This window comes from Brassica napus, chromosome C2 (assembly GCF_020379485.1).
Source record: "Brassica napus cultivar Da-Ae chromosome C2, Da-Ae, whole genome shotgun sequence".
In the NCBI taxonomy this organism is placed as follows: Eukaryota; Viridiplantae; Streptophyta; class Magnoliopsida; order Brassicales; family Brassicaceae; genus Brassica; species Brassica napus.
The window spans coordinates 49,054,016-49,078,588 of NC_063445.1; the positions used below are offsets into that span (position 1 = coordinate 49,054,016).

At 33.2% G+C, this 24,573-nt stretch overlaps 3 protein-coding genes, 1 long non-coding RNA gene and 1 pseudogene across 5 annotated transcripts; 3 read left to right on the top strand and 2 right to left on the bottom strand.

Moving 5' to 3' along the window:
- Positions 1-3,622: 3,622 nt before the first annotated feature.
- LOC106355042 (glutathione S-transferase T3-like) lies at positions 3,623-4,599 on the top strand. The gene is made up of 2 exons (XM_013795061.2): positions 3,623-4,307; positions 4,526-4,599. Exons 1-2 carry the CDS (start codon positions 3,623-3,625, stop codon positions 4,597-4,599), a joined length of 759 nt encoding a protein of 252 aa, XP_013650515.2.
- A 3,045-nt stretch (positions 4,600-7,644) lies between these two features.
- On the top strand, positions 7,645-10,320 carry LOC106357773 (agamous-like MADS-box protein AGL3). The gene is made up of 8 exons (XM_013797469.3): positions 7,645-8,171; positions 8,890-8,971; positions 9,114-9,175; positions 9,260-9,359; positions 9,458-9,499; positions 9,566-9,607; positions 9,698-9,903; positions 10,006-10,320. Exons 1-8 carry the CDS (start codon positions 7,987-7,989, stop codon positions 10,094-10,096), a joined length of 810 nt encoding a protein of 269 aa, XP_013652923.1. The 5' UTR covers positions 7,645-7,986; the 3' UTR covers positions 10,097-10,320.
- Positions 10,321-11,964: 1,644 nt separating this feature from the next.
- On the bottom strand, positions 11,965-12,531 carry LOC125581258. The gene is made up of 2 exons (XR_007318948.1): positions 12,393-12,531; positions 11,965-12,271 (listed from the first exon to the last, which is right to left on the bottom strand). It is a non-coding gene; the product is annotated as an uncharacterized LOC125581258 (long non-coding RNA).
- LOC125581257 lies at positions 12,291-15,206 on the top strand (annotated as a pseudogene).
- A 5,897-nt stretch (positions 15,207-21,103) lies between these two features.
- Positions 21,104-23,483, bottom strand: LOC106357772 (ACT domain-containing protein ACR5-like). 2 transcript variants are annotated; one of them, XM_013797466.3, is made up of 6 exons: positions 23,345-23,483; positions 23,148-23,251; positions 22,776-22,894; positions 22,516-22,698; positions 21,711-22,439; positions 21,104-21,638 (listed from the first exon to the last, which is right to left on the bottom strand). In XM_013797466.3, the coding sequence occupies exons 2-6, from the start codon at positions 23,149-23,151 to the stop codon at positions 21,306-21,308; spliced, it is 1,368 nt and encodes a 455-aa protein (XP_013652920.1). In that variant the 5' UTR covers positions 23,152-23,251; positions 23,345-23,483; the 3' UTR covers positions 21,104-21,305. The 2 variants fall into 2 exon arrangements, with proteins under 2 accessions (XP_013652920.1, XP_048602303.1); XM_048746346.1 differs by having other exon boundaries at positions 22,776-22,899; positions 23,164-23,259; positions 23,346-23,479.
- Between the last annotated feature and the right edge of the window lie 1,090 nt (positions 23,484-24,573).

Genomic DNA, 24,573 nt, shown 5'->3' on the forward strand with positions numbered 1-24,573 from the left:
ATATATATATAGTGGTATCATGTGTCCCTAAAACCCTAGCTCTAATGGGTTTCGAAAACATTGAGGCCCAAACATAACATCTTTCCTAGAGCATCAAAGTTTAAAATGCAGCCTTTTTGAAGTGGTCACTTCAGTGTTCTAGGTAACTTCGCCGATTTTCCTATAGCAACAAAGTGCTGAAGACAGGTTTCTGAAGTGGGCACTTCAGAGCCGTAGGTGAAACACATGGCAAATGCTCATAACCAACAGTTTATCTTCGATTCTACTGTATTTTGTGTAAATCGATTAACTTCTTCTTTTTTTTCTTAAATCGATTAACTTTGATTGGGCATAATCAAATAAGTCGACCTCTTTTAAGAAGGGAACAAACCAACAAAAGAAACTCCTCTCATCTTAGATTACATTATTCTTATAGATGTATTATATAAAAAGAAACTAGACCTTAACCTACGCGCCAGCGCGTATATGAATTTTCAGTTTTTAATTATTTATTTTATTAAATGATGTATTTGTAATATTCGTTCATATTATATTCATTCAGTAAATATTTTTTTTTGCATCTTAAACTATCTATTTTTTACGAATATGTGATATCATATAAAAATATAAAAAAAATGAGTATATAGTTAATTAGATAATTTTAAAAACATAAATTTTTTTTTTCGTGTGCGATATCATATAAATAATGATCCGCCCAGTTAACAAAAATCATGATTATTTTATGTGTAATTTTTTTTATTTTGACCATTTCCTTAAAACTATATTAAATTTTACATATTTTAATTAGAATATTTTTAATATCTTTACCTTTTTATTTGAAATGCAACTCAATATTTTTTTAACAATTATAACAAAATATTTAAAAAATATTTTTAAAATTTGTTTGAAAAATATGAAAATTACTTTTTAAATTAAAATTATCCTAAAATATGATAAGTTTGATGTAAACGAAAACTCAAATTATGTCAAAAATAATGATATTCAATGATAATAACAATTTTAATTGATTATTTAAAAAAATACATTTACAAAAATATTGTTTGAAAGAAAATTCATTTATCTTTCAAATATAAAATGAAAATATTATAATTAAATAATAAAAAATATAAATAAAAACCATAAATTTAGCAAATGACAACTGAGTTATATTATGCTAAAATTTTATTTTTAACAATTTATCAAATGACAAATGAGTTATGAGCAAATAATACCATATAATTTTTAAAAACATAGCCATTCTTAAATATTTTTTGAATAAATAATTATTTTTAAATTTAATCAACTGAAAATAATATCCGTACAATTGTGTGAGTCAAATTCTAGTTTTATTGATGCATGTTATATATTAGTGCTGCAACATTTTAATGATGCACGTTTTTAAAAATCTCCATTATTAAAATTATGCACGTAAGGATAACTCATGAGTTTTTTTTTGTTGATTAAATGACATTATGTCCAAATTTATTTAATGATATTTCATTAAGGTAACTAAAAAAGACAAACAATAAAATAGAAAGTTTAAATTCATTTAAACATATTTCATTAATGTAACTGAAAAGACAAGTAATAAATAAATTATGCAGTTTTATTCGTTTTATGATATTTCATAAATGAAACTGAAAAAGACAAGCAAAAAAAAAGAATTTAATTAATGAAGTAAGAACATTTTCAAATGAGCAATTCTCTTTTAATAATATAGATTTTTGATAAGTGAATTGACTCATAGCTCTTATATAATATTTTTAAGATTCTTTCTAACTTCCAACGTAAAAGACTTCGTCTCTGAATAAAAAAGAAACATGATATTTTCCACTATCTAATATATATAAAATATATAATCAGCTAAATGTCTTCATGGTACGTAAAACCCTTCTAAATAACAAAAGAGAGAGACAAATATTAAAGTTCAATGTTAACAGTAATATACTAAATACTGTCGTACTATATCTTATTCTTCTTTACTTATGCTGATAGTACTATATCAGATTTAAGTGTTAACCATTTAAACTCGACAAACTTTGTTTGTAACGATCGTGAAGTAGCTGTCATACTAATAGCATCTGCATCAGCGGTTTTAAAGAGGTTCATGGACTTGGATTTATAGGCCCGGAAATTAGAAAGAAAAGATTAAATGGGTTTAAATCGGTGATCCGGTTCTTCCGAATGAACCCGTATGATACGGGTTCAAGCCACGCATCGAACAGGTAGTGGCTACGCGTTATCGTGTCGAATGCGAGAAAAATAGGGTTTCGTGTGAGAGGAATCATTTTCTCTTCTATTTTCGAAAGCTAGGGTTTCTTTCTCTCGGAAGCGATTTTTCGTGCGACGCGACAGCTGGAGATTTTCTCGATCTAATCGACGTCGGACTCTCTCCTAGACGATCTCAGGTCAGTATCGACTACTTTGATGGTTTGTTTGAATCGATTTGGGCTCGAAAGCGTTCTCGGTTAATGAAAATCGATTTGGGGGTTTCGATGTAAGGTTCGAAATCGATACGGGGGTTTTGATTTATGGTTTGAAATCATCATGCGGGTTCCATTTAGGGTTCGTTTATCGGGGATTTGAAATCAATTTGGGGGTTTCTAGTTAGGGTTCGAAATCGAGTTTTTAGTTTCGATTAACCGTTGATTGTGTTCTAATCTTTGCTTTTTCTGGTACAGATGGATCCCGCAGAAGAGAGAAGAGAGACAAAGAGGCACAAGGAGCTCATCAATATGCAAGGATACGTGGTTGATTCAGAATAGAGGATTCCGATAAGGTGTCCCTGTGGTGGGAGAATCATTGACAAGGTTCGGGGGAAGGACGACTACGACACCCTTCCTGGGAAGCGGTTCTTCACCTGCAAAAAGTACGAGATAAGGGCTTCTTCTCAATTAAATTCTTTCCATTTATTTTTGTTTTTAAACGAGATTCTCATATATGTTTTTGTCGTTAACAAGGCTGATGGGTTTCATTATCGTCAGCCTTGGGTGATTGGTGTACAGGAGCATATCGAACGCCTCACTAAGCGTGTGGAGGAGGTTGAGCTGGTGATCAAGCGGGTGCCGGAGGTCAATAATCAGATTGAGAGACTGGAGGTAAAGTGACTTCCAAAATTTTGTTTTAAATTTGTAATATTTTCCTTCATTTTTTATTAACTGACTAACACAGTGTGATTGTTTTTTCCATGCCCATGCGGAGGTTAAAGCCCTCAATCAGGAGGTTGATAACCTCACTGGACATGTTTATGACCTCTCTGTGCAAGTCGCAGACTTGGAGAAGCTCTGCTTCGACTGAAAACAAAAGGTAACACTGAAGCTTAATTAGTTCGAGTGCTAGGTAGAGTTGAACTTGAAATGAACTAGGTAGTTGCGTAATGAATGTTAATGAATGGTTGAGTTTCAAATCCGTGTAGTTGTGTTTTGGTTGGTTGCGTAATGAATGGTTGAGTTTTAAAAACTGATTTGATGTTTATTGAATGCTCTATGTGTAGTAGTTGTTGTCTAATTAACTTTAATCAATGTTTGGTAGTTAGAGTATGTTTAATTTTTTGTCCTTTCAAAGCTAAAACTAGTTTAAAATCATAGGCAATCCACATCTGAAAACACAAACCAAATTTTAAACCCATTTATCGAAAATCAAAATGGATCATTTTTCCCTTAACTCTCTCGGGTTGGTTAACCTACTAGCTTCCCAGAGCAGTCAAACAATAGACTTAGGGTGTTCTGAGGTTCCTAAACCTGAGTCAAAGCAAAAATGGACAACCAAAGAAGAGGTTGTGCTGATCAGTGCTTGGTTGAACACCAGCAAGGATCCAATCGTGAGTAATGAGCAGAAGGCAACTAAGTTTTGGAAGCGAATAGAGGAGTATGTCAATGCTAGCCCTCTGCTCATTGGCTCCGTTCCTAGGGAGTGGAGTCAATGTAAGCAGAGGTGGGGAAGGGTGAATGAGCAGGTGTGCAAGTTTGTGGGAAGCCATGAAGCCGCTTTGAAGGAGCAAGCGAGTGGCCAAAATGAGAATGATGTCATGAAGGCTGCCCATGACATCTTCTTTAATGACTATCATGTCAAGTTCAGTCTTGAACATTGTTGGAGGGAGCTTAGGTTTGATCAAAAATGGATATCACACTCATTGTCGAAAGATGGTGCAAAGGAGAAAAGGAAGAAACCTGCGGAGGAGGTGCCTGCCGAGGAAGATGTTAGGCCTCCTGGTGTTAAGGCTAGCAAAGCAGCCAAACGCAAGAAGCACGCAAATGAAGCAGCTTTTGATCAGATAGAGAGCATATTAGCTGTCAAAAATAACATATACAAACAGAAAATCCTTGATCGTTTGCTAGCAAAAATTGAAGATACACTTTCTGATCAAGAAGTGTCTCTAAAAAATAAACTCATTTCTGAAATGCTTTGATGTGGTCAGTGGCTTTAATTTTTTTTTTGAATTTTTGAGTAGGTTAATGGTTTATATGAACTCGATGGCATTTGATATCTGTTGAATATGTTTTGCTTTAAGTTTATTGAATAAGTTTGAATCTGTTTTGCTTTGCAGGTCACGGGTTGCTTGTTCTTTATCTCGGTTTCTTTAGGTATCAGGTCACGGTTGCAGGAGGTGGATGCTTGTAGTAGTAGGTAATGCCAGTTTGATTCACAGGAGAGTGTAGAATTTTTTATCTTTCTACACTTCTTTTAACTTCATCGGCTTTAATGGGTGTATGTACCCATAGGTTCTGTTTTCTACTCACGGGTGTTTGTACCCACGGGTTCTGTTTTGTACTCACGGGTGTATGTACCTGATCAACTTGATTCACGGAAATGTAAAATATGTCTCTATATATAAACTATGTCTCTCACTTCTGTTTGTGCAATTTCTCTTTCACTCCTCTATATATAAAATGTTGTTTGATTCTTCTCACAAAACTATGATCACTCCACACTAGCTTGGATTCTTCTCAACCATCACCACACTTTCATACACTTTCATACAACCATCACCACACTTTCATACACTTTCATACACTTCTCAACCATCACCACGATTCTTCTCACTATCATCACATTTTCATACAATCATTATCTTCTCCACACTAGCTTTGATTCTTGTCAACATTACGATCACTTCTCCTTGTCATCAACCAATCCATAGAGGTTAGTTCAAAACTTTTCTTCACTGTTTTTTACATATCCATAAGTTTTATAAGTTTTAAAGGAAAAAAATAATGTTGTTGTAAGATAGTAATGTTTTTTTTAAGTTTTAAAGGAAAAAAAATAATGTTGTTGTAAGATAGTAATGTTTTTATAAGTTTTAATGAAATTAAGTTATGGAATTTAAAAATAATATTTTCAAGTTTTAAATTCAAAAAATGATAAAAGACAACAATACATACCATATAGACAAGAAAAAAAAATTTAATGACAAATATCTAGCCCTAATAAAAAAAAATATAATGAAAAATTAAAAGAAATAAAGAAAATAATAATAGGATTAAATATGATTTACAAACCCCCTTTTGCCTTTTGTAGGAAGGAAAAGAGAAATAAATTGCTTCAACAATGTCTTCCTCATCAACTGATGAAGTAGATGAAGCTTTAGAAGAAATGGCCGACCAAGTAGTTGATAATTTTATCGACTCAATAGTTAATGGTCAAGCCAACAATCCGAAGAGGCGAGCTTATATCGAAAGAAATCGGGAACGAGGACACAATCAACTATTGAACGACTATTTCAAAGAAAATCCTACATACCCACCGGAAATGTTTAGGCGGCGTTTTCGAATGAACAAGCCATTGTTCCTTCGCATTGTCGATCGCCTAAGTAGTGAAGTTCCATACTTTCAGCAAAGAAGAAATGCTCACGGAAGGTACGGGCTATCTGCACTTTAAAAGTGTACGGCAGCTATACGTATGCTAGCATATGGTCAATCGGGAGATACATATGACGAATATCTCCGACTTGGTGAAAGTACATCACGTTTATGTTTGGAAAATTTCACTAATGGGATAATACAATTATTTGGAGATGGGCATCTAAGAAGACCTAATGAGGATGATCTTCAACGATTACTCGATATTGTAGAGGTACGCGGGTTTCCATGGATGATAGGCAGCATCGATTGTATGCATTGGGAGTGGAAAAACTGCCCAACGGCTTGGAAAGGTCAGTACATACATGGTTCAGGAAAGCTGTGGTATCACAAGATCTTTGGATATGACACACATTTTTCGGATTACCAGGTACCCTCAACGATATCAATGTTCTTGATCGGTCACCAGTTTTTGATGACATTTTACAAGGTCGAGCACCTAAAGTTAAGTTCAAGGTCAACAACCACACTTATCGTATGGCCTACTACCTTACTGACGGAATTTATCCAAATTGGTCAACATTTATCCAATCCATCTCACTTCCTCAAGGTCCTAAAGCAGAGCTATTTGCTGAACGTCAAGAATCCACCAGAAAAGATGTCGAACGGGCTTTTGGAGTATTGCAATCAAGGTTTTTGATAGTTAAAAACTCAGCTCTACTATGGGACAAGGAAAAGATAGGAAAGATTATGAGAACTTGTGTCATATTGCACAATATGATAGTAGAGAACGAACGAGACGGATACACTCAAATTGATACATCTGAGTTCGAGTCAGGAGAGTCAAGCAGAAGTTCTAAGGTGAAAAGGAGAACAAGTTTTAATATCGGTAATATGTTAGGCATTCGCAATGAAGTTCGAGATTCAAAGAAACATGATCGTTTGAAAGCTGATTTAGTTGAAAATGTAGATGAATAATCTTTGTATGTTCATGAATATTCTTAATGTATTGAATAAAAACTTTTAAAATATTTTAAAAATTATTATATTTTATTCATGTATTGTCAATATATTGAAAACTTAAAAAAAAATATTATTTTATTCCTATGAACCTCTTCTTCAGGTTCACCAATGTAGGAACACAATAGATAGAAGTTCATCACTATTCATGGTCCTACTAAAAAAATATAAAAAATTCTTATGAACCCTAAAAGAGAATTCATTGATGCAGATGCTAAAGAACCTGTAGCCAATAGAGGCCAAGCGGAAAGAAACTTCAAAGCCTATCAACCTCTTAGTTTTATTCACAAACACATAAATATATTACACTAAAGATTTATTTTCATAAACTAAACGTGTCAATGCCTGAAAAAACGTTAATTTACTTCTTTCTTTCTTTTGATGAACAATATGCAAGTAACAAGACCATAAAGAACTAATAGATAGGACTTGGACTTGTGAATGTGCTCTATTAAAGGCATACTTTGTAGGTTATATATAGAATCTTTCAATTATTTATTTTTTGAGCATAATAAAAACTAGGGACTAGATCTGATGACAGTAATCTATATATGGCAGAAATTTATCTATCTTAAAATCGAATGGAGGAGGCTGAAAGAGAAAAGTTGGAGCATTTTGGTTGGACTAGAAAGAGAGAGAGAGAGAGATATCTTAACTCTCCTTGGAAAAGTACTAGGAATCAATTTTATTTTCTGCCAAAAAAGGATGTAGGAAAGAAATAAAACTAAAAATGTATTCCCTGATAACGAAGTAAGAATAAAATAATGACATATACACGATATATGTTTATGTAGAATATATGATATTTTTCGTTCTTTTTTAAAAGGAAAGTTTATGAGGGTTGATATAAGTTGTGTAAGCTTTTATTTGGCCAAGAATGGCTTAGCATCTACAAAAAAAATCAACACAACATTATTCTCTTAAAACATTCCAACAAAAGAAGAACCTGAACAAGGTGGGCCCACCACCACAACAACCACTACCATCACCTCCTCCTCCACCACCCACCAGTCACCGGACAAGAGAGGAAACCAATTCATGCCCTATATTTAAAACCAGAATCCTTAAGAGACTAGATCTACACTAAACATTTCACTTATATATGCACTCTATCTATGTGTGTGTATAGATAAACCTTCTTTAGTTCATCACTTGTGCGTTTCTTGGCGAGAGAGAAAGAGTTGCAAGGATGGGAAGAGGAAAAGTGGAGTTGAAGAGGATAGAGAACAAGATCAACAGGCAAGTAACTTTTGCAAAGAGAAGGAATGGTCTGCTTAAGAAAGCTTATGAGCTTTCTGTGCTTTGTGATGCTGAGATTGCTCTTCTCATTTTCTCTAACCGTGGCAAGCTCTACGAGTTTTGCAGCAGTCCTAGGTAATAGAATCTTTAATCCTTTTTTTCAGATATTTAGGGTTTTGATTCTTAAGGATATGAAAGCTTGAGTCTATCTTGATTTTGTTAGAACTGATGATTGGGGTTTAATTTCTTTTATGACTTCTTGGTTTTATGTACAAATCTGGCTTCTTAAGTGAGATTAAATTACCAAAAAGATGATCATACTATCAGGTTCTTAGATGGTCTGAGATGATGATTAAAGCTAGAGTTTGAATAGAAAAGTAGATGAGATTTGTTTATAGAAGCTACTACTATATATATAATGAAAGGTTTTATATATGAGATTGGATCTTGAAGGGGTTGATCCAAATTTCCAAAGAGACAAAGGATTGACCTCTGGATATACAAAGCTGTAAAGAAACACAACAATACTTTGACTACTTCTTTAAGTTAGTATCTCTTAAGTACTTGTAATAATTATATTAAAGGTAAAGAGACAACTCTGATGATAATCAGTTTCATAAGTTTCTTTTGCGCTTAACAAATATTTTTTTCTGAAACAATTTTAAAACTTTTCCACTTGCAAACTAATACTGAGATTGATACCGATCTGGATGTTCTTGGTTTTTAAACATGGACGTTTTACAATGCTTTAAAGGTTTGTTGTTTTACCCTTTCAAGATATTACTCAAAATGAATTCAAAGTTTGATTTATCAATATATGTAAAAAAAATCAGTAATAATTTGTATGAATTAGTGGTATGACCAAGACGGTTGAGAAGTATAGAAAACACAGTTATGCAACTATGGATCCAAATCAATCAGCTAAAGACTTGCAGGTACATATTCTCTCTCTCTCTCTCTCTCTCTCTCTCTCTATATATATATATATATATATATATATATATATATGTGAATTATCAAAAGACTGAACTCAAACTTGTAAAATTGTCCGTTAGTTAATTTTCTTTTAAATCGCAGGAGAAGTACCAAGACTACTTGATGCTCAAATCAAAAGTTGAAAGCCTTCAACATTCACAAAGGTACATAGCTTGAATCATCACACATGTTGAAAATTAGATGCCTACTCCAATCACATAAGTCTTGTGGAATTTTTCTCTCTCTAGGCATTTGCTAGGTGAGGAGATAGCTGGGATGGGAGTGAATGAGCTTGAGCAGCTAGAACACCAAGTAGATGCATCACTAAAGCAGATAAGGTCAAGAAAGGTATATAAAATCTCAACAAATCGACAATTTTATATTCGATTCTTTGATCCTTAGAGAATTTACAACACTACCAAACATTGGCTTTGTTTTATTTCCAGGCCGGGGCGATGCTTGATCAACTATCAGACCTCAAAGCAAAGGTACATAAAGAGTCACAGTGTCTTATCATTTCAATACAACACACTCTCATATTCATCAATTTACAGGAGGAAATGTTATTGGAGACCAACAGAGATCTTAGGAGAAAGGTAGTGCCATAAAATCTTCTAGCGCAAGAAATTTGAATCACTTTGAGATCTCTTATAACATGGTTCTCTCTCACTCCCTTGCTACCTCAGTTGGAGGAAAGTGATGCAGCCCTTACTCAATCGATGTGGGGAGCTGCTTCTGGTGGAGAACATTCCCACCAACAACAACAGCAATATCACCAACAGCAACAACAACAACAACATCAACAAGGCATGAGCTCTTATCAAGCAAACCCTCCGAGTCAAGAAAATGGTTTCTTCAGGCCTTTACACGGCAATTTAGCATTGCAGATGAGGTATGCAGCATAGAAAAAAATAGTAACGGTCCATTGAATTGATTTTATTCTATGATCAGCAAGTTATATCCTAAAATTTGTGTTTCTTTTTTTATCAAACAGTCATTACAATCCTGGTGTGACAAATGCAAGCAACTCAGCAACAACATCACAGAATGTTATTAATGGATTTTTCCCTGGATGGATGCTCTGAACAAAATGATACATATATATATGTATACATATGTGTGTTTTATAGATCAGATACATATGTTTCTTTTATAGATCAGAGATCATTGCTTGTGTCATTTGGTTTTTGCAAGAGAAACATTGTTCATGATTCACAAACTCAATTATATATAATCAAGGGCTGTAAGGTCACACTCCAGATTATTATAACAATAGTTTTGAGCTTTCAATATAATAGTTGTGAGAGAATTCTCTTTCTTTTATCTTTTACTAGGGTATGCCAGCTGGGAAGTTATAATAAAACCTATTTATATTAATTTTATGAAGTATTTTCAGAAATTATACATTAAAAACAATATTATAAACAAATAAATAATGAACAGAATTTTGAGATAATATTGTAACATTTAATAACATATTCGGTTTAAATTAAGTAACAAAATCTTCATTATTCTCTATTTTTCAAAGAATTCAAAATGAACAAAAATAATTTAGAGAATGTACTAATATATATATTTCATATTATTTTATTTCACTTTGACATAATAAAAGAAAATATAAATTTTAAATACGTACTACTATATTTATTTAGTTTCAAGTTAAAAAGACCAATTACACTTATTAATTATTCATAAAAATAAATTGGTCTAACTTCAAGCTAAATCAGTTAAAATATAATAAAATTTGATAAAATAATTAATTGTCTATTTTAAAATACTATAGAAATATTTTAATAATATCATAAATGATAATTAATTTTCTAATTTAACATGAAATGATGTTTTATTATATATTTGTTTCTGATTATAATTCTATCTGGATGGAAATATTATTTAATTTTTAGTGTCTTATTGGTTATGTTTTGTAATTTATTATAGATTTTGTTGAATTTTGTTTGATAACAAAATTATTTGTTAGTAAATTTTCTCATGCTATTTTAAAATATTGTTTTAAATTAGTATTTTATAAATTAATAAAATAACATACTTCTATAGCATATTTTTACTTAAGTTACATACCACTTCATAACAAATAATTTATTTGAAGAAGTTAGAGTGAAGCAACTATACAATAAAAAACTAAAATGTAACGTAACCATTAACAATTTGGAAATCAAGATGAACCCAACCTGGTATTTTTGATTATTTGTGTTTTTGAACGCACTTTCATGTCATTGGTTCAGACAAAAGAAGTTCCATCGTCACGGCAAACAAAAACTCTTATCATTACTATTTATCAAAATTCTACAAATTTGAAAATATGGCCATTACTTCTGCCTCTTAACTCTAACGCAGAAGAAAGAAAAATGTATACTTGGTAATTTGGTCGCCTAGAAAGACTTTCCTGTTACCTGAGGATTATCAAGCAAGATTCAGGTTAGAATAAGATCCATAGACCATAAAAGCAGCCTACAAATCTATGAAAATACTGTGAAGCCTTGTAGAACACATACAGATTATAATATTTCAGTTGCAATTTTGGTTTTTACTTATCACAATTTTTTCATTGGAAAATATGTACATATGAATACAGATAAAGAAAATAAAATTATACACCCATCTGTGTCCGGTAGTTCCAAACACACAAAAAACATAAACTTTCTCAAATTCTGCAAGATAGTGTGATATCATGTTTCAGTCATGAGTAAACAAAAGAAAGAACTATTAAAGCAACCAACATGATGCAACTCCGCAAAGTTTACGAAATATAAAGCTCTTAACGTTTGATTTTCCAAGTATCTATCCTTCCCTCTTATGAGTTGCCGATGATGATGATTCTCGAGAGGTGAAGGTCGTAGAGACCACTGCTCAGTATGTTCGTATCTGCAGAGTCACACACACACAAAGGGTTGACTAAAGTCAAAACTGAGGACAAGAAACTTTTTAACTTAGATCACGTGAAATCTCACAAAGTTTATTCATTTTCTCAGATAAAAGATGAAATTTAAAGAAAGACACTTGTAATAAAAATTCTAAAAAGTTTTCGGGAAACTGTACATAGAGGAGATTAAAAAGGAGAAGGACCAAACAAAAACCATCAACAAACCAAACAAAAATCATCTCCCAAATACGTAAACTCAAGCTTTTCAAGAAATAGTTTGATGATTATGAGTTTTCTTGCCGGAATTAACTCTGCGTCGACGGTGAACATGTCTACCCCATAAGCTCGCGGCCGCGTTTAACATTTTTCGCTTCCAAACCTAAGCAGGCAAACTTGGATGGTTGAGGTACACTGGCTAGACTTCAAATCAGTGAGTATTCTTAACTCTAAAAGTTTAGAAGTTTATATGATCGATATGAACTTCGATGGAATGAGATTACCTATTTATAGGGAAAATTACAAAATGGAAGTAATGAGGGATGCATTGAATCACAAATCGTGTGAGTAGTGGGAGATGTTTGTGTTAAAAGCAGCGATTGGATGCATCTGTCTTCCGCCGTAACGGAGAATCTACAGATGATACAATCGAAGAAGACGAAGGTATAAACGTCGTGACCTTTTGTGTCTTTTCTGTGAAACCCAACTAATATGATTTGTAGCCCATATATTAATAAAACGTTAAGTCCCGTCGAATAACAAAACGTTTAAGCCCGTCAAATAACAAACGAAAGTGAATGAATAAAGACACGTGGCGGCCTCTCCTTTATCTTATTTGATGACGTGTCATCATGAGAAGCGAGTGAATCTCTACTTTACAGTAATAGAAGATTATCATAGAAAATTTCTGTTGGATTATATGACAACATTCTCAGGAGCAGAATATGATTCATTTAATCAAATACATGCATCAAGAACTGGATTCTGAAACGAGTAGTGCTCTGCATTTTTATCAAGATTGTGATGGATTATTAAAACGACTAATTAATTGTATCAAGATTGTGACATATATAAACTATAAGAACATATCAGAAAGGGGTTGTTATTTATTTTCATGGGAAGCACCTTCAAGAATATTTCCAACCAAAACCTAAACACACAAAATAGTATTTAAAACACAACCAAAAACTCAAAGAACAGAGCAGAAAGCACTGATAGAGAAGGATATCAAAATGGGGGAACCAGCAGGGTATTGGATGAATAAGATAAGGACATATTCAAAGGAAGATCATCTTCGAGCAAATCATTAGATGAAGGAAGTGCTTCTGGTTCTAGAAAGTGATTTGAAGCATAGTAAGAGTCAAAACGCAGAGGAAGGTAGGAATAGTTATAGCTAAGAGTGGGAGAAAAGTTATGATTGTTGTGTACACAACTTCACATTCAAAGAATGCTCGTCAATGGGCCTTAACAAATTGTATTCAAGATGAAGACAATATCACTCTCTTCCATGTCACAAAAACATCCATAGGGCAAGGTAATACACATAACTTATTATATATATTTACGCAAAGGTTGCAGTTAAACCTCCAATTAGAAGGTAACCATTTAGATCCTTCATCAATGAACAATCGAAGCAAGACCAGATCTTTGGGGTTTCGAGGGTAATTGGGCCTAAAGATTCTGTTTTGGGTTGTATTCCGTCCTATTGTGTTTTAGTTTTTCTTTTTGTTTGTCTGTTTTATCCTGGTTTCATATTTAGTAGGTATTTTGAATCGCTTCATAATTTTGGGTCATACTCCACTCAAGCCGGGCACGCTTAATATTGCTGAATCTCTAGCAACTATATGTTTTTGTTACTCGTTCAAAAAAAAAACAACTATATGTTTTGTTATGTTAAATAGCTGTAGATGAGACAAAACAGAGAGAAACTCAAGGCCTCATGAACAAGTTCATCCGTTGACGAACTTTTGTCAGCTCAAGAAACCTAAGGTAAGCTTTTAAATACAAATCAGAGAAACTGATTCAATTCAAAAAAGCTCTTGGCCTAGTACGACTGCTCTGTACAAAAAGAAAAGAATGTAAAGACTAATATTTGTTCTTGTGTTGAACAGTTGAACTCTAAGACGCTTTCAACCTGTAAGCTATAAGAAAAATATGGTTGAACAGTTTATAAAATGTTTAATTTTAACTGTCAACTCGTACGTATATACTGTCTTAATTGTTGTTATTTTTCTTTTAACCAAATCATCAGTTAATCTTATATCATATATCAATCGTCGTACCGGTCATAAGCATTTTTAAAAGGTTTGTGTCAACAGACAACTACTTAGTTCTCGTAAAAGAAACAGACTATTTAAAGCATCTTTATCGTTAGTTTCTTAGCACAAATTTCCTAAACAAAAAAAATAAAAATAATGAAAAGTTTTGAAAGAGAAAGAAGAAAGGTTCTTAAATAACCAGGATAAGAAACGGTTCTGAAAGGTACTTATATATATGTGTCAGTTAATTATTGGTTTTACCTTCTAAAAATAAATAAAAATTAAATAAATTATTATAATATTAGTATTTTTTTTTTTTTTAGTAACTTCTATCGGTTTCTACCGTTAATCATGGCCTTACAGTCATTAGCAAAAATACTCAATAAATAAACAGACTACTTACAGTAATTAGCAAAAATACTCAATAAATAAGGCATGAGCAATGGGATTTATAGTTCGACTAGTTTATTAACTTGTCAATAAAAATAACGAGATCATATGACAGTTTGCATATGACGCCGCAAAAGTTATTAAACTAACAATAGAAAATTACTGCAGTACGAATGAACACAATATAACAACAACTAAATTTAAGCATGGGTTTATTAATAAAATTAAAAGAAATGAAATACTTAGAAAATTTTATAAGGGAACAAAAAAAAAGGGTAGAAATGTAGAATTAACTCGAGACATGAATACAAATCCCAATTTCGTTTGGAGATCAGCAATCCTTCCTTTCCTTATTCTTTTCTGCAGCAACGGCAACGTCCGTGACAGCTCGGGCAGCGGCAGTGACGGTTGCGACAACGGCTACGGTGGTAGCCACAACACCAACGGCAGATACTGCTGTACTCACAATGGTACAGACGGCAATTGTCGTACCAACCAAACCAAGAAACCCCATCTTTTATCTTTTAGTAGTTTTAATTTCTCTTCTAAATTTCCTTATGAAAGCAGAGTTCGTTCATGGGATTTATATAGTTGAGTGCTATATTAATGTTTTTTTCTTGGGGTTCGAAAATTGGGTTTACTACGACATTTTACAAGATAAGTTCAATACTCTAGGAGGAGACTGCAAAACATCTTTGAGTTGTAATGTAATGATTATAGAGGAATTGTAACAAGAAACTCTTTGAGAGAGGTGCAACTTAAGAGGCGTGAAAGTTCAAAAAAACAAAAAAAAAAAAAAAAAAACTTAAGAGGCATGGGAATTTTTATATACTTCTTTAGCACTATCGTATATTGATTAAAAGAAAAAAAAAACTTAAGAGGCGTGGGAATTTCTATATACTTCTTTAGCACTATCGTATATTTCTCTCGCGAACTTTTCCCATCTTCTACTGTTCTTGGTAAACACTTAATTTGAGCTTTTTCCATGGGTTTTGACCCAATTTGCTCATAATTAATTAGACTACGAATAGTAAGGGTAAAGAAGAACTGAGAGTTAATATTTTCATGATTATAAATATTAAATAGAACAGATACACCAACACGTATTTTCGAGTTTCTAAGCAAATTTTGGAGAATCTTGACTGAGTACTAATATTTGAGAGACGAGGAGACATCGTGGGACTTCGAATGGTTTAGTTATTTCCTTAGTTCATACATATTTTATGTACTAGTAATAAAAATGAATATACAAAAAATGGAATTTATTGCAATGAAAAATTGTTTTGTCTTTTTTATTTATTACTCCTAGTTAGATGAATTACCTAACTCCATTAATAAATAGTTTGAGAGTTCCGTAACCCAAAATTTTGTTTCTTTTTGGTTTATAGACTAGTTATACTTCTATTAAGTGTTTATGTCTTACTTTACAAAAATATGAACAATTTGATAGGTAAACTACCTTTTACTCAGATATACTAGGTGATAATCCGCGCCTTGCGCGGGATGAGATTATTATTTTTGGTATTTATAAGATAAAAAGACATAAAATCTGTTAAATGTGGACATCGGTTTGATTGTATGTTGGATTTTATTGTATTTTACTCCGTTGAAATATAAAAGTCTTATTTATTTTGGTTTGAAGAATTTACAAAAGTGCTGGAAGTTGACGATGAAGAATATTGTAGAAGAAGTCTTATAGATAAAAAGAGTTTATTAAGACGCATAACGATAAAACTGATAATACGATTTAAATCTATTGCCATAAACTAAGTTTTGAAATATATGCAAATCCCCTATTCATAATTAACTCAATCACGCATATTAGCAAAATAGGCAACCGTCATATAGTAAACTTGAAATAACCGAACTGAAGTATGGTTTATCTTCGTTGATTTCAATAGACGTTCCAACTCGGAACCGACCGGTTCGATTCGGTAAACCCACAATCAGAAGTTCCAACTTGGAACTAATAACAGTCGCGTATGAATATAACTTTTTGTTTTTGTTTTTACGTGTCTCTCGTAGCCATTCATCTACAACAAACTGCACAACAAAAGAAAAAAAAGAGACTCTTCTAGTTTAGCTTGAAAGCTGTGTGTTTATCTTATAGATTCTGTACCGATTATCAACTCTGTTGCAGAATCTCCATGATCTCATAAGACTTCGACCCTTTTTGCCTTCGCATGCACGGCCTCCATTAATTTGTACGTGATAATAAAGAATAAATAGTATGCTTAAAAGAATGTATGGTAGGTAAGAGTGTGCTAGCCAGCCATGCAAACGTAAAATTATTATCATTGGCAATGTAAAAATGTTATCATATGTTTTCGTGAGCTTGACGAAAGAAAGGGGAGAAGAGTTCGTGAGCTGCAGTAGTTTGTAATAACGATAATTCTAAGCTTGACGAAACAATGGGAGAAGAGTTCTCTTTTTGACAGTAATAATCAACAGCTACGCACAAAGATGCAAAAGAAGTCGCCTCACAAAGTCGATCTAATGAATAAAAACTTACAGGTTCTCTTCTCCTCTTCAAGACTTCAACAATGGACTAACGGATGTGTTGGATTTCTCACAGGTTCGGTCGAGAAACACAGTTCTTTTCATCTCAGTTTGCGTGACGCTTGTCCATGACTAAAGTCCCCATCTCAAGAACCTCGCCGAGAATAACCTAGATGGATCGTCGTGTAGGCCATGCGAAGAAGGAAGAGGAGACTTCTATGTTCAGTAGACTGACGGGTGTGTTGGATTTCTCTATTTTGTCTTAAAACACATTTCTTTTCATCTCAGTTTGCAATTTATAATCCTTTTTGTCTATAAAAATTGTCATAACCTAATGTCTGATGAGATATATTGAAACCTCGAAGGTGTGAAGAAGATTACAAACTATTTAGAAAGTGTTTCAATCTTCAGGCTAGTTTATAATCAAAAACTCGTTAAGAAAATCACACAAAAAAACGCCAAGATGCTCCAAAAGATGGAAAATAAGAAAGATATATGTGAGAGTGTCTCTCTAAACGACACGTGTCAATATTGGTGTGAATGCATTAATTGCAATGCTTCTTTTTTATATATAAGAGATTCTATTCATAGTGAATATAATTAAGGAAACCACATAAAATTTTAACAGGTGAAAATATGATTTATACTATTACATCATTTGACTATTTACTAGAAAATGGACCAAAATCCTACTTTTCCACTTTTCCAAGATCCTAATTGACATAGATGTATGATGTATCAATATTGGGACATTGGCACATTTGTTTCTTTTTATGTTTGATCCTTCCAACCCATTGCTATTTTTGCTTCTATTATAGTAGTTAGAGTCAATTTCACTCCAACTCATAGCTATTCCAATCCACATCTATTTGTATCTCTATATTTTTTCCTAAAATAGAGAAACTCTATTATCAAAGTGAAAATGCTCCAATGTATGCCTCTATAATATAGTTCCTCTATTTATAGGGAAAAATATAGAGATATGTTATTTTTACCTCTAAATATAGAGGCAAAAAGTAACTTTTCTCTATATTTTCCTCTAAAATAGAGGAATTATATTATACATGCATATATTGGAGCATTATTACCTCTATAATAGAAATCTCTATGTCTGGACATAAAATCTGGAACCCGAAATCCGAACCGAACCCGAACCAAAAAACCCGACCCGTTATCCGACCCGTTATCCGACCCGAAACGTAAAAATACCCGAACGGGTCTTGTAGGGTGGTACAAAAAATATCCGAACCCGAAGTGTTATTAACCGAACCCGAACGGGTAACCCGAAAAATCCGAAATTAATAGTCAATATAAATATTTTGAAATATATATAAGTATTCTAATTATTAAATTCAATATTTGTGGTAATATTATATATAATAATAAATATTAAAATTCTAATAAATTCTTTAAGTACACAATTAGTTATAAATAAATATTTTATAATTTGCTCATTGAAATAAAAAGTCTACTCTCTATAAGGCAATACATATTGTTTACAAATGATGTTTGTTTTCATGCTTGATTTAACATTTTATTGTTATTTTATCAATTTTATATGTGATAGATTAATTTTTATTTAATTTAGATGTTTTTCTTTATGTTTTACTTCAAAAATTTTGTTTTTTACTTTGGTTATATCCGAACCGAACCGATATAACCCGAATCCGTACGATATATGATTACTTTATGGGTTTTATGGTGCAATACAATTTTGAACCGAATCCGAAGTGTTATTATCCGAACCTGACCCCTACTAATAAAATTTTAGTATGGGACCTAGAAGCGTAAACCCGAAAATCCAAAAATCCGAAAATCCGAAAAATCCGATCCGAATGCCAACGGGTACCCGAACGCCCAGGCCTAGAGATCTCTATTTTAGAAGAAATTATAGAGGTATACATTAAAGATGTTCTAAAATAGAAATTGTTATTTCTTTCCTTAAATATAGAAGAAAAAGTAGTAATTTCTATTTTTTTTACTCTATATTTTGAAGATTGCTATCATATGATAATACATTAAAGCAAATTTTATCTTTGTTATAGAAATCTTTTATTTTAGAAGAGAATATAACAAAATACATTAGAAATGGTCTAAGTAATACTTCTGGTCTCTTTGGTTTCTTACTAATTCTAGTCTGTCGTTTGATTGGTTTTGTTGTTTTCTATTTCTCTAGCTTTCTTCAAGTCCGGCTCAGATTTGTAGAGCCCTTTCAGATTTGGTGTCCCTTTTTGGTATCGATGGTATATTATCATATATGTTTAAAATATATATAGGTAGATGAGGTGCAAAGTTTTTCTCATTTATTTTTCATAAAATCGTTAAAATGTTATGGGTACAACGAGTGACACGTGGATAAAAGTCATAGTCAAAGCTGTGGCGCACCAATCGACAAGGGTCATGACACAATTTTGGTTTTGAACTTTTTCCCAAAAGTCTAGCACTTGAACGCTACTTAGGGCACCATCATTAGGAGTTCATAAAGGGGGTTCACACGTTTCTTGAAAATTTTTTTTATTAAAATATGCTACAGTCACGACTCTGTCTTGCAACGTTCATTCTGCATGAATCCGGGTCGTTACTATTCAACAGGGTCCCACGCTACATGGCGGCCCGCTATTAGTCAATTTTTTTTTTTTTTAAAAAAATCAAACGAAAAATGAAAAAAAAATAATAAAAAATTCACATGATGAACCCCAACCGGGGGTTCATTAATGCGGCTGCTCTTAGGTTCACCCCCATACTAAATAGTTAAATTCACCACACTTTTCGTAACCGACCAAAATGTCATGTAAGAATAGTTTAAAAAAGTAATAAAAATAAAAAATTAAATAGCTGAAAAAAACAACACCGATATTAATTAGCGCTGTCTATAAAATTTTAAATTCTAAAAACCTAAACTCTAAAACCATAAACCCTAAATCCAAAACTTTAAACCATAAACCCCAATCCTAAAATCTAAACTCTAAATCTTAAACCTTAAACTCAAACTCTACGTAATAAACCCTAAATCCTAAAATCTAAACCGTAAAGCCTAAACCCAAAACTCTACACAATAAACCCTAAATCCTAAAATCTAAACCCTAAAGCCTAAACCCAAAACTCTAAACCATAAACCCTAAATCCTAAAATCTAAACCCTAAACCCTAAACCCAAAACTTTAAATCTTAAACCTAAACCCTAAATCATAAACCCTAAACTCCAAACTTTAAATCTTAAACCCAAACCCTAAACCCAAACATCTAAACCGTAAACCTTAATCTTATTAACTAGCAGATGGGTTTACGGTTTATAAGTTTGGGTTTAGGGTTTAGGATTTGAAGTTTTGGGTTTAGAGTTTAGGGTTTAGGGTTTAGGATTTAGGGTTTAGATTTTAGAGTTTATGGTTAAGAGTTTTGGGTTTGGGGTTTAGATTTTAGGATTTAAGGTTTATTGTTTAGTGTTTGGGTTTAAGGTTTAAGATTTAAGATTTAGGGTTAAGATTTTAGGATTGAGATTTATGGTTTAGTGTTTCGGATTTAGAATATTTGTTTTTTGAGTTTAGGTTTTTAGACGGCATTAATTAATGTCAATGTTGTTTTTCTTTTTAGCTATTTATTTTTTTATTTTCATTGCCTTTTTTAACTACTCCTTCATGAGATTTTGATTGGCTACAAAGAGTGTGGTAAATTTAACCATCCACCATAGAATTTTGTATTATAATATATGCCATCGAGATTTGCTGCTAATCTCCGTTTTCTGTAATCTATGATATTTAGGGTTTTGAATGTTTTGGAAGATATTTTCATTTTTCACTGCAACTTTAAATTTATTCAAAGCTGTGTAATCGATAATATTTTGTAGTCTATTTTATAATTAGTTAAAATAATTGTTAATCTATATTTTAGTGATATTCTAGGCAAAAAATACATAATATAACTTTTTAATAGTTATGCATAAATCTAAAATATCATATGTTGTGTAACAGAGGGAGAATTATTTACTAACGCCTTTTGAATAAGATGTTTCAAGAGCTACTAGTCAAAGCAAATCTTATAAGATTTACTAAAACCAGCAGTTATGGAAAATAATCGAACACAACAATCAATAAAATCCAATTTTTATATATACATCCCCAAATGTAAAACCAGAGATTCTACACAAGAATATACTAAAAAGCCCTAAACATTGATGTCCTAAACGAGCTTCTTCATCTACATATTCACAGTGTGTACCACCACTACTACCAACTGCCATTTACAGATAAAAGAAACACTTCTTTCAAGAACTTCAAGACCTGATCAACCCGAAATTGACGAAAGATCTCGACTTGAAAACACCAAAGAGAAACCTGGTTTGTGATTCTTGAGAACTCGGTTTCACCTCTGTGTTTCCACCTTTCACTTGAAGTATTGTCTGACCAATGACCTCCCTAATCGCATCTATGGTCTTAGCATCAACTTTATAACCAGAAGCATCCTTCACATAGAATGTGTTGAGAGCTTTCCCTCCTTTTGTTTTCACTTCTGCTCTCGTAACTGTGAGACTGTTCTCACGGAAAATCCGAGTCACATCAGAGAGTAACCCTACTCTATCTGAAGTGCAAAGCTCAAGCTTCAAGCCCTATAAACATTGAACCAAACGTTAAGCCACAACACACACAACATTGTTTAAAGAAATGACAACAATGTTTACCTCAGAGACTCTTCTTTGAATAGCTGCTTTAAGACATTTGATCACTCTCTGTCTCTCTGCCTCAGACTTGACAGGAGATCCATCTGTATGTCTTATGTAATATTCCTGATAAGCTTCAGGGCCTTGAGCATCAATGCTGGCATGTGAAACCCCATACTTCATATCCGTCAAAGTGAAGACAGTATCAAAGAGAAGCTTTGGTCTATCTTTACATCTGATCATCACAACAGAGTAATCCAAATCATGCAAGTTGGAAACATCCACATCTGGAACTACTCTCCCACTCTTATCCTCATCATCACCAACATTATTCTCCCACTCATCATAATCTCTATCAGCAAACATCAGCTGATGAAGCTTACGATCCGCGTAAGTCTCATCAAGAGAAGAAGAAACCGTGGTCTTAGGTTCACAGGACCTTCTGCTCCTGCTTCCACCTGTAAGCACGTAACCAAGAAGTTTCCTAATCTGGGACAACCTCTCCAGATCAGTGACCGCAGAGCAGGTTTCCTCGTCAGTCACTTGTAAAACCGCCGCTGCTTTTGCTCTATGCGTCCAGATCTCAGCGTTGACCACATTGCATTGAAGGTCCGTTAGCACAGCGCATAGCTCAGACAACAAACCGGGTCTGTCGGTTCCGGTTAGCTCAATGACAGTGAAATCGACCGATTGTTTAACACCAATGGTTGATCTAGGGCTGTAGCAAGAAGAGTCATCAGGGCCAAGAGACTGCACACAAGAAAAGCAGTTAATAAACCATATCATTAAATGTAGAAGAAGAGGTTGATGATGGCTTTCTACTTACTTTACGGATGTATCCAAGAACGATTTCATCAGTAACTTTGTTCCCATCTTGGTCAGTAACGTTGAAGACATCCATGAACCAGCCACCATCAGAGGAGATGTAAGCTTTCTTGATTGTGAGGTTAAGATCAGTCAAGACTTGAACAACTTCCAGAAGAATCCCATGTTTATTCGCACTATCCACCTAATAAACCCACAAATCAAAACGTATTTATCAAACTAAAAATCAAAACCTAATCTCAGAGAAGACTCCAAAGTTACCTTAATGACGGTAACGTTCTTGCAGACTTCGTTATCGATCACAACCCTTGGAGGATTCACTCTTCTGATAAACTTAGCAATCTCATCATCCATATGGTATGAATAGCTCAAGCAGACATCTGAAACAACAATCAAAACCATCAGATTCGATCATACCCTAACATTCTGAAACGAAACAGAGACTAAACCTAGAACACGATTATAAACCAACCCATGATAGAAAGACCTAAAATTTAACAAACCCATAATGAAAAGACCTAAAATTGAACAAACCCAGATACGGAAACTAATCATCAGAGCCATAACTGGATCAATCAATCAATCAATCAATCATCAAATCGAAATCGGAAAAAACAGAGAGAAGTGACGAACCCATATTCGATTCGTTGGTGATTCGTTAGAAGAAAGAATCGAAAGAGGGGAATTGATGATCGATCGATGTATCTGGAGGAGGAAGAAGACGAAGACGATCGCAACTGTAATTGCCAGAGAGTATAAAGTTTGTTAAATTTATATATAAAAGAGAGAGATTATTAATTTTAATTTTAATCTAAAAAGGGTTAAATTACTTGACACTGTGCTCTGTGTCTGACACAGATTCTCCTCAAAACCTGCAAAAAAAAAATCAATTTATTTTCTGTTAAGTTTGTGATTGTGATGAGGAGGCAGATGAGGAGGGGTCTACTCATAAATACACTTGGCCAGCCGCCCTTCGTTTTCAGGGAAAGATTAGATTTGTAAACCGGTCGGTTTACGAGATCCTTCTTTCAATGGTGGTAGATTTCGAGATAATGACGTTTCTCTTAGCTGGGTAGCAAATTACTGACAATTTTTTTTCTGGGATCTCAATTGGGATACATATTGATGAGATTTTTACGAGTTACACTGCAGTTATTGGGGGGGGGGGGGGGGGGGGGGGGGGGGGTTAATTAGGGTTTCATTGATGACTAAATCTCATTATTTTGGTGGCACATGGATAGTAGTACAAATACTTAAAGATGAAAATCTTATGATAATTATTACATGACAAGGATTTTATTTCATTTTTGTCAGAGACAAGGATTCAATAAAATATTAAATTTTCACATTAAACGAAAATCTTAATTGATATATAAAGATGAGAAATACATTAAAACACTACCAAAGAAAACAAATTTAGTTTAAAATAGTCACAAATGTAAAATAGAAAACCCCCAAAATAGCATAAATATAGTCATCTAAAAGTGAAATAATCAAGTCACTGAAACTTTTTTTTACCACCAAAAGTATCGTTTTTTTTTTGCAGCTGCCATCTAATTTAAATCAAGTGGTCGACAGACGAACTGATTTTTCGATGAGCACTTCCGTCTGGTCGGGTCTGATCTATATAGGAAAAAGTATAACCTTTTGTCCTTGTTTCTTTTTCTAACGCGTTCCCCCGACTATTCATACTTCGAGAAATATGAGATGGATTCACATTCTCGAAATCCTCATTTAATCTCTGAAACGCCTCGATCTCTGTCGCGAATGTCGGCCAATGTACCGAGTTTGTAGTCCACTACAAGAAAACAACGGTATTCTGACGGACATTCCGACGGAAAATGAAATCCTCGGAATATCCCGAGAAATTTCCGAGGATATTCCGACGAAACACAAGTTTTGGTTTCCTCAGAATTTCTTCGGAATATACCAACGGAATTCCGAGGAAATATCAATCCGTCGGAATATTCTTATGGAATACCGAGGATAAATATATTCCTCGGAAAAAACCGATGAATTCCGAGGATATATTATAGCTGTTGGAGAGCCGTTGGGGGAT

Excerpts from the sequence above, each read along its gene's own strand:
- LOC106355042 (XM_013795061.2), top strand. The coding sequence starts at position 3,623 with ATGGATCATTTTTCCCTTAACTCTCTCGGGTTGGTTAACCTACTAGCT. Across the intron at positions 4,308-4,525 it reads CAAACAGAAAATCCTTGATC|GTCACGGGTTGCTTGTTCTT; the intron begins GTTTGCTAGCAA and ends TTTGCTTTGCAG.
- LOC106357773 (XM_013797469.3), top strand. The coding sequence starts at position 7,987 with ATGGGAAGAGGAAAAGTGGAGTTGAAGAGGATAGAGAACAAGATCAAC. Across the intron at positions 9,500-9,565 it reads TATCAGACCTCAAAGCAAAG|GAGGAAATGTTATTGGAGAC; the intron begins GTACATAAAGAG and ends ATCAATTTACAG. Across the intron at positions 9,608-9,697 it reads ACAGAGATCTTAGGAGAAAG|TTGGAGGAAAGTGATGCAGC; the intron begins GTAGTGCCATAA and ends TTGCTACCTCAG.
- LOC106357772 (XM_048746346.1), bottom strand. The coding sequence starts at position 23,464 with ATGAGTAGACCCCTCCTCATCTGCCTCCTCATCACAATCACAAACTTA. Across the intron at positions 23,260-23,345 it reads AGACACAGAGCACAGTGTCA|AATTACAGTTGCGATCGTCT; the intron begins AGTAATTTAACC and ends ATACTCTCTGGC. Across the intron at positions 22,440-22,515 it reads TTCTTGGATACATCCGTAAA|TCTCTTGGCCCTGATGACTC; the intron begins GTAAGTAGAAAG and ends TCTTGTGTGCAG.